Source organism: Gracilinanus agilis, chromosome 1, assembly GCF_016433145.1.
Source record: "Gracilinanus agilis isolate LMUSP501 chromosome 1, AgileGrace, whole genome shotgun sequence".
NCBI lineage: Eukaryota > Metazoa > Chordata > Mammalia > Didelphimorphia > Didelphidae > Gracilinanus > Gracilinanus agilis.
In genome coordinates this window covers 89,819,679-89,828,892 of record NC_058130.1, presented here as the reverse complement: position 1 = coordinate 89,828,892, position 9,214 = coordinate 89,819,679, and the positions used below count along the sequence as shown (strand labels likewise).

Genomic DNA, 9,214 nt, shown 5'->3' with positions numbered 1-9,214 from the left:
GAGCTCACTCCCGCTCAAAGCATCCCGTTCCACTTTGGTTCCCCTGTAACAGCTGGGAAATTTCTCCTGACATCATGCCTAAATTTGCCGGGGCCGTTTCCACCTCCCTGTGCTGATGCCCTTCGGGGTTAAACAGAGCAATCTAATCCCTCCTCAAATATTTGAAGACAGCTATCATGTCCGCTCTGAGGCTTCTTTTGTCCAGGTGAACATCCCCAGTTCCTTTACTAATCTTCATGTGATGATCAAAGGGCTCCAGGCCCTTTGCCACCCCCACGAACATAGGAAAGACAAGCAACATCCCCGCGGCATTCTCTCCTCTCTTGTCATTGAGTACCATTTGTGGCAGGAGGGATGAGGGGGCCAGGTGGCTGCGTGGGTGTGACGCGACCCCCCAAACTAGGATGACCCCTTCAGAGGATGGTCGGGGGGAGTGGCTGGGGGGCAATCCCAGGACCTCCCGGCTAGCCGGAGGGCATGGATGGGTGCACAGTATGTTGGTGGGTGCACGTGTGCCCGTTTCTGCCTGTCCGTGTGTGAGTGTGAGTGTGTGTGAGTGTGTGTCCTTCGGAGGAGGGGGCTAAGCCAACTGGAATGTGGCTGTATTTGCCCCAGCGCCCAAACCGGCTGTAATCTGATCCCCCGGGACTCACATACTTGGTCTCTTTCCCCTTCTTCTCCCTTTATTCTCCTTCTGCCTCTCACCGGGTCTTCTCTCTCCTTGGGTTCCTCCCTTCCTCTTTCTCTTCCCTCCCTCCTTGACTCTCTCCTTCTTTTCTAGATCGGGAGGTCAGAGTCCAAGGCCCGGCCCCGGAGCTTCTTCTCCCCCCTCCGGCCACTGCCACGCCACCCGTTCGTTGCCGTCTCTCGGAGATCCCACGGGACCAAGACCTGCCTTGTGTCTCTCACCATGCTCCCGGCCCTGGCCCTGATCTGGGCTCTGGTGCTGGGGGCAGAGGGGAGCCCAGCCAACAGCCCTCCTCGCCTCCGACTCTCCTTCCGAGGTAGGGAGCACCTGACAGCGGGATGGTGTTTGGGTGTGAGCGTGTAAGAGTGTTAGGAAATGTGAATCTCTCTAAGTGTGGCTTTCTCTTGGAGTGTGCAGACCTAACTTTGCATCTCCCTCTATTCTGGGTGTATGTAAACAGTACATGAGTGTGTAAAGGGAGCGATGGGCCTGAGGGGTGTACGTGTGTTGTGTGTGTGTGTGCCAGCGCTGGGGCCTTGCTGTTCACTTCTATCTGAGTGTACGCTCTTGGGGCTGGAGCAGAGGGAAGAGATCCGTGGGAAGGGGAGGAAGGGCAGGATCTGGTCATTGCTCGGCTGGGGTGGGGGCCTCCCCAAGGCCCACAGGGGGGCCGGGGATGCAGAGGCTTCTTCTGCCCGGGTCGTGGGTGTCTCTGAGTGCAGCCCGGCGGGGAGAGAACTCCTCTGGGGCCCCTCTATTGTTGTTGGGTCACAAATTAACTCTTGCTGACCTCTGCCCTGACTCGGGGCCCCCACCCTGGCTATTCCAGGGACAAAGATGGGAGCACTAAATCCAGGTGGCTCCCTCCTTCAGATCCCTGAGGAGGGGGTGCCCCTATTCTTCCCAAGATTTCCCACCCACTTGGGCCCTGAGAAAGGCCCAGGCAGCCAGTCCTGAGGCAGGGGTCGGGCCACAGGTTGCTAGGCAGCAGTGTCTGGCGGCTAGTTTCCTTGGAGGCCGCAGCCCCAGGCTGGGAGCTGTGCTGGGGATGAGCTGGGCAGGAATCTGAGGCCGGGACCCCCCACCTCAACCACCACGGAGGCCCTTGGGAAGAAGGAAGGTGTCGGGGACACGCTTCTGGCCATCTCCCTAGAGCAAGGATGGATTCAGGGCTTCTCACACTGGCCACTAACAGCCACCCCCCCCCCCAGACTACTTCTGAGACAGCCATCGTCCCCCAAGGACCTGGCAGTCAGTGGCAGGCTGTTTGGCCCTCCACTTGTGTGATTGCTTCTCTCTATATAGGGCGAGATCCTGACTGACCTGCCTCCTGGCCCCTAAGGTGATCTGTGGTCCTAGGTACAGAAAGGCATGGGAGGAGGGGAACTAGGGCCTGAGAACATCCAAAAAGCAGGCTGCCCCCCTCCACCCCGATCCAGGCTCGAATCAAAATCAGGAAAAAGAGGGAGGAATAATAGGAAGTAGGAAATCTGGCCCCCTGGGACCACAAGGCACCACAGGCCTTTTGCTGTGTGCCACCTCTCTTTGTACTCAAATTTCCCCTCATGTTCCCTGGCAGAGCTCTGGGCTCGGCATGGCCTGCGCACCTTCTCGCTGCCCCGTACCTGCTGCTACGAGGCTCTGCTGCTGGATGAGGAGCGTGGAAGGCTATTCGTGGGTGCCCAGAACCATGTGGCCTCCCTGAGCCTGGATAACATCAGCAAACAGGACAAGAAGGTACCCAAAGACCAAGTCCCATTTCAGAGATGCTTCCCCCTCTGCAGCCCCACCATCGCAAGCTTCATTCTCTGCCCCCAGAGGCCAGGATCCCCCAAGGACACCCTTTCCTAGAAAGATCTTTTCTCAGAGACATCTGAGAGAGACATTCTTTCTTCCTCCTGCTGGCATCTCTCACCAAGAGACATTTTCCCCAGAGAGGGTCTAGGCCAGCCCCCCTTTCCCATCCTCCCAAGAAAGGCAGGACTCTCCTCTACCCCATCTGACAGGAGGGAGCTTCTGAGCACTCAGGGAAAAGGGTCCCCTAAAGTCTTATTTTTCTCAGAAACCAATCCTCTCCTCCAGAGACAACCTCGAGGAAAGATATTCCTGTCTTCTTCCCATACACGTCCCTTCTAAAAGGCTTCCCCCAGATGTACCTCCAAGGAGAGACATTCTCTCTTCCCACCCATAGATATCCCCACTAAAGCTGTTGCCCTGGAGAAATAGTCTCCCCAGAGATGTGGTCCAGCAGCAGCATTTGGTCCTTTCTCCCAAAGACATCCCTCCCCTCCACCAACAAGCACAAAAGACCCAGGACTCTCAGGAGACGGAGATATTCCGCCCCCTCCAGATGTGTCCCCCAGGACATATATTCTCTGTTCTCAGTGACTCCTGCTCCCCACCCTACTAAAATAAATATAATATCATCAGAGATGTCCTCCTCAGAGATGACTTCCCCAAACACAGCCTCTTTGACATTCCCCTCTCCAGAGAAACCTTCCCTTCCCTCCCAATTGACATTCCCCTGAAAAAAACAACATTCTCCCTAGAGATGCCCCCCTCCCCAAAAGAGACCATATCACATTCGGGGAGACATGTTCCCTTCCTCCGCCACTGTCCAGAGTCCCTACCCCACCTCAGGGAGGGACACACTCCCAGGTTTTATGCCTCCCCTGCCCCAGCCCCCAAGCCCTAGCTCTGGGACAGAGGGCCCCCTTCTCTGATGATTCCTTCTGGTTCTCTTCCTTCCCTCCCCCATCCCTGCTCAGCTGGCCTGGCCGGCGCCTGTTGAGTGGCGAGAAGAATGCAACTGGGCTGGCAAGGACATCAGTGTGAGTGACCGGTTGGCCCAAGCCCTTTGGGGGATGAGGAGGTGGTAGGGTGAGAGGGTTGAGGAGGAGAAGGGGCGCCATGTCTTCTGGGCTGCAGAAAGATATTAAAGGAGACTGAGCAAATGAGGGATACCCCGCTTTGTCTTCCTTGGGAGAAGGCTGTGACCCACCCCCCTCCTCCCTTGGGGGAGTCCTCCCAGTTTAGTGGATGGAGTAACAGAAGCCCTAGGAATCGTGGGGCGAGGGATGGAGGAGCCAGAAGCCTACCCTTGGAAATGGAAGACTCAGTTTTAAGCCACATACTCCTTGTGTGACTGGGCAAATCCCTTCTTTCTCCGGGCTTCAGTTTCCTCATCTATGACATTTGAAGAGTCTGTCTCAGGGGGCAAGGGTGTCATGAGGAGGAGGGCACCTTGTAAACATTCAGGCCATCTAGATGTGTGAATGATTAGCTAGGGAAGCAGCAAGAGGCTGCGCTCAGACTTGGCCATCTTGCGCCTCCTGCCCATCGTCCTCTCTGTCTTACCCCTCCAGGCTGAGTGTGTGAATTTTGTGAAACTGCTTCACCCCTACAACCGAACTCACCTGTACATCTGTGGGACGGGGGCTTTCCACCCCGTCTGTGGCTTCCTGGAGGTTGGGTACAGGATGGAGGTAAGGACTAGACCCTGAAAGGAAAGGGAAGAAAGAGATGGCCCTGGCAGGGAGGGATGGAGGGGTGGAGAAGCCAGAGCATGCCTTGGGCTGAGGGCGCAGCTGCTTCCCTTCACCCCTCAGTTTGGACAAGTTCCCAAAGTGGGGATAGGGCAGGAGACACTCCTGAACCATCTCTCCCTCCCCACCCCCAGGAGCCAATGCTGAAGCTGGTTGTAAATAGCCTGGAGGACGGGAAAGGGAAGAGCCCCTATGATCCCAAACACCGGGCGGCCTCTGTGCTTGTGGGTAAGGCTCGAGCCCCTGAAATATCCCAGCATCCCCATGGGGCTCTTCCACCGCTGCCCCCCTCCCCCACACTGGCTAAGAAGGGGGTGAGGAAGACTCAGGGAGGAATGAAACTGGACTAGGATCCCCTGAATCTTCCTAAGGGTTCTTGAGCTTGTCCCACACAGGCCCTGGCTGTCTTGGTAGTCTTCGTGCTTTCCAGGCCCTCTGAGCCCTCTTCATTCCCCATAACCTCACAGAGACCATCCCTGGCTCCCACAGCCCCTCAGAACTTCCTGGGGTCTCCTATCCCCTGTGAGCCCATCCCGAAACTTCTGCAGACGCCCTAGGTTGCCCCAGGCCTTCTCTAGGCCCCCCCCCCCCAAATGAAGCCCCTTCTACTATCTTCTCTAATCCACTCTCCCATACCCAGGGCAGGAACTTTATTCCGGAGTGGCCACAGACCTCATGGGCCGGGACTTCACCATCTTCCGAAGCCTTGGCCGGCGTCCCAACCTCCGAACGGAGCAGCATGATTCTAGGTGGCTCAATGGTGAGGATCTGGAGTGAGCAGCTTGAAAGGGCTATGAAAAGTAGGGTGGGTGAATCACAGGGTCCAAGTTCAGATCATGGCCCTGCTACTAACTAGCTGGCTGATATCAGGCAAATCCTGGCCCTTCTCTTGAGCCTTAGTTTCCTCAGCTGCAAAATGGAGACAATAAGACTTTTTAGTACCTGTGAGCCAGGACGGTTGAACTACGGAAATGGGAATTATTGTTATGACCAAGCCCAGGGGCTGTGGGGCCCAGGCAAGATGTTCAGGTCCGTCTCCCAGGCAGCCCTGTTCTTCTCCATCTCCAGCCACCGAGCATCCCATTCCCAGAGAAGTTCATGTCCTTCCAGTCCTACTCTATCTCTAGGGCTTCCAGGGACCCATCATGGAGTGGGGGTGGGAAGGAGTCGGAGAATTTATACATTTTCATTAGAAAAAACCCTGGACTGGGAGTCCGGAAACCTGAGTTCCAGCGCCAGTTCTTCCATGTTTGTTTGTTTAAGCCCTTGCTTTCTGTCTTGGAATTGATTCCAAGTATAGGTTCCACAGCAGAAGAGCAGGAAGGGCTGGGCAATTGGACTTAAGTGACTTACCCAGGGTCACAGAGCTAGGCAGTATCTGAGGCTAGATTTGAACCCCAAGATCTCCTCGTCTCTCGGCTTGGCTCTATTTCCCGAGCCATCTGGCTGCCCTTCTGCCGTGTTTTTATAGCAGCTTGACCCTGGGCAAACCCCTTCCCTTCCCTTCCTTCCCCGGGCGAGACGAGAGGGTCCCTCGTCTAAAATGATCCCTGCCGTATCTGCCTCACAGACTCTGGGTGGGACCTTCAAACTTAGAACACAGCCAAGAGGGAGGGACCTCAGGGTTTGGAATGTTCTGGAGCTACAAGATGGCCAAGTTGGAATGGACTCTAGAATACGGACCAGAATGTTAGAAATAGGGGGGATCGGAGAGCCCATCTAGTCCGCTCCCCTCAGCCTACCTCCCAGACGTTGCGTAGTTCCGTCTAAACTAGAAAAGGCTCCCTCAGTGCTGACGTCTACACATGCCTGTATGTGCGTCCGGTCCCCACATGCCTGATACACGTGTGCACACACATATCATGGCCTGAGGGTCCCCCATCAATCAATCAGGAAGGGAGAAGGTTGGAGGAGAATGGGTGAAGTCAGATTAGAAAGAGGAAGGGCTGGCCCAGCTGCCCCCTCGCCTCGGACCGCTGCTGCCCCCTCGTGTCCAGTTCTTGCTTGGCTGCCTCCTCCACTGCCAGGAGGGAGGAGGGTGGACTGCGATGGGGACTACCCTTTGGGTCTGGGAAGAAGAGGAGGAGGAGGAGGAGTGGCTGCGAGAGACCCTAACGGGATCCCTCCCTGGGCCTCAGAGCCCACATTTGTGAAGGTTTTCTGGATCCCGGAGAGTGAGAATCCCGACGACGACAAAATCTACTTCTTCTTCCGGGAGGTGGCCGTGGAGGGGAACCCAGGCCTGGGCAGGGTGTCCGTGTCCCGGATTGGCCAGATCTGCCGAGTGAGTCCCTCTCCCCCTCCACACACGCCCGCAGGAACTCACCCTCTTAGGTGCTCACATGATAATAATGACAGTAATAATTAAGGTCCACTAAGTGTTATCCCACACAACAGTCCTAAAAAGTAGAAGCAATTATGATTTCCATTTTCCTGAGGAGGAAACTGAGGCACACAGGTTAAGTGACTTGCCTAGGGTCACACAGCTGGTGTCTGAGGCCAGCTTTGAACTTGGGTCTTACTGGTTCCAACTCCCCTGAACCTCTAGGCTGTCTCTCACCTAACTCACACACACAGTCAGACTCAGATACACACACAGGTAGATACGCCCCGTACACCTTCACATATACAACGTAACACCCTCAGATACACAGACAATCTCACGTGTACCCATCAGGCTTGGGGATATGCGGCCATAGGCATTCACACCCACCTACCTGTTTGGCCCCTCATTCCATGGTGAGTGAGCAAGATCTGAGGGCACGTGGCTCAAGGAGGTTGGGGTACGGCATCTCAAAGACCCCTCACTCCCCTTCTGTCACTGTAGAATGACCTAGGAGGACAGAGGAGCCTGGTGAACAAGTGGACCACATTCCTGAAGGCCCGGCTGGTCTGCTCTGTGCCCGGGGTGGATGGGGCCAGCGACACAGTCTTTGATGAGCTTCGTGAGTGCTCGGGGCTGGGCTGGGGCCGGAGGCGGGCCCAGGGACCGGGGAGCTGAGTGTGGGAGGCTTGGACCTCACCTCTGGTCAGGAGAAGGCTCTGGAAGCCTGATGAGCAACTTGACCCCCTGTTTTACACAGGCGATGTGTTCCTGCTCCCCACAAAGGACCGAAGGAGCCCCCTTCTCTATGCTGTTTTTTCCACCTCCAGGTTAGAGCCTTGCCTGGGGAAATGGGACAGGCAAGCAGGACTGAGTCGGGGGGCCACTTGGCTGAGGTGGGAATATCTCTCACTCACATGCCACTGTTCCCCCAACAGCACTGTGTTCCAGGGCTCGGCTGTCTGTGTGTACAGCATGAATGATGTCCGGCGCGCCTTCCTCGGACCCTTTGCCCACAAGGAGGGACCCAGCTACCAGTGGGTTTCCTTCCAGGGCCGGGTGCCCTACCCCCGCCCAGGCATGGTAGGTCCTGGCTTCTCAGGAGATGGGAGAGGGAAGAACAAAGCATCATGGGGCCAGATGTTTGTCACCTACCCCAGGCCAGCTCTTTGCCCAGCCTCTGTCCACTCTTCCTCAGGCCCTGGTCAAAATGCACACACACATCCCACCCCGAAACCTCAAGCCTGCCTTATGTCTCCCCTCAGATGAAGGGGTCTCAGTGGGCAGAGCTGTCTCTCCCCTCAGATCGAGGACTCCCGAAGGTGGGGTTTGGCTATGACTTCCCTTTCTGACCAGGGCTTTCCGAGGTCAGGACCTTGTTTCCCCCTAGAGCCCGGGCTCCCACGTTTCTCCTTTTTGCCTCCCCAGTGTCCCAGTAAGACCTTCGGCACCTTCGGTTCCACCAAGGATTTCCCAGACGATGTGATCCAGTTTGCCCGAAACCACCCCTTGATGTACAACCCCATCCTGCCTGTGGGTGGGCGCCCCATCTTCCTCCGAACTGGCACCGACTACACCTTCACTCAGATCGTGGCTGACCGCGTGGCCGCGACCGATGGCCACTACGACGTCCTGTTCATCGGCACAGGTCAGAGTTCCTTCTGAATGTCCAAATGCCACAGCTTCTTGTAGAAGCAGACTTTAGGTCCCGAAGGAAATCCTGGGAAGCAAATCCAACTCCTTTACAAAACAGGGGGGGAAACAAGGAAGGGAAGGGACTGTCTCAAGGCCACAGAGTGAGTGGTTGCTAGATCTGGGAGCCAGATGCGGGGCTGCTGGTTCCTCAGAAAGGACTTGTTCAGGATCAGTCTTGGCTATTTGAGGCCTTCCTGGGGTGGTTGCACCTGATTTTTCCAGATTTCTATCCTGGTGGTCACCCCCATGCCCTTCCCATTCAGCCAGGCTCATCTTGTGGCCCCTAGACATGCCAGGCTTATTGTGTCTCCACACTTGGCTCATGCTGGTTCCCCCTCTGGGAATATCACTGATCTCCCTCATTCTTCTTTTTTAGCCCATGCCATTTGTCTTAGAACTCCTATTAACTATCACTTCTAAGGCAGAAGAGCAGTAAGGACTAGGCAATGGGGTTTAAGTGACTTGCCCAGGGTCATACAGCTAGGAAGTATCCGAGTCCAAATTTGAACCCAAGTTTTCCTGTCTCTGAGCCTAGCACTTTTTCCACTGAGCCACCAAGGTGCCCCATCTCACTCATTCTCCAGTTCCTCCTTCCTTACAAAGCCCTTTTGACTCTTTCACGTCACCCTACAGTGGTTAAGAGTGTTCTATGTGTCAGGCATGGTATTAAACATTTTGCAAATATTATTTCATTTGATCTTCATAACAATCCCGTGATTATTATCCCCATTTTACAGCTGAGGAAACTGAGGTAGACAGAGGCTGATTTGTCCAAGGTGACATAGCTAGCAAGTGTCTGAGGCCAAATTTGAACTCACTTCTTTGTGACTACAGGCCCACTGACACCTAGTTGCCCGTGAGTCTAGCATTAACTGCTCTTGCCCATGGTGATAGAATCACAGAATGAAGAAACTCTCTCTCTCTCTCTCTCTCTCTCTCTCTCTCTCTCTCTCTCTCTCTCTC

The 9,214-nt window shown here is 55.4% G+C and overlaps 1 protein-coding gene across 1 annotated transcript in view; it reads left to right on the top strand.

Annotated features, from left to right (window-relative positions):
- Window positions 1-635: 635 nt before the first annotated feature.
- The window catches only part of SEMA3B (semaphorin 3B), a 14,894-nt gene continuing 6,315 nt past the window's right edge, over window positions 636-9,214 (top strand). The window contains exons 1-11 of the mRNA XM_044677016.1: window positions 636-1,004; window positions 2,268-2,425; window positions 3,457-3,519; window positions 4,054-4,173; window positions 4,368-4,461; window positions 4,874-4,993; window positions 6,372-6,517; window positions 7,061-7,178; window positions 7,317-7,386; window positions 7,495-7,639; window positions 7,985-8,204. Coding sequence (XP_044532951.1) covers window positions 911-1,004; window positions 2,268-2,425; window positions 3,457-3,519; window positions 4,054-4,173; window positions 4,368-4,461; window positions 4,874-4,993; window positions 6,372-6,517; window positions 7,061-7,178; window positions 7,317-7,386; window positions 7,495-7,639; window positions 7,985-8,204 — 1,348 coding nt within the window. The 5' untranslated portion in view covers window positions 636-910. The remainder of the gene's footprint in view (window positions 1,005-2,267; window positions 2,426-3,456; window positions 3,520-4,053; window positions 4,174-4,367; window positions 4,462-4,873; window positions 4,994-6,371; window positions 6,518-7,060; window positions 7,179-7,316; window positions 7,387-7,494; window positions 7,640-7,984; window positions 8,205-9,214) is intronic.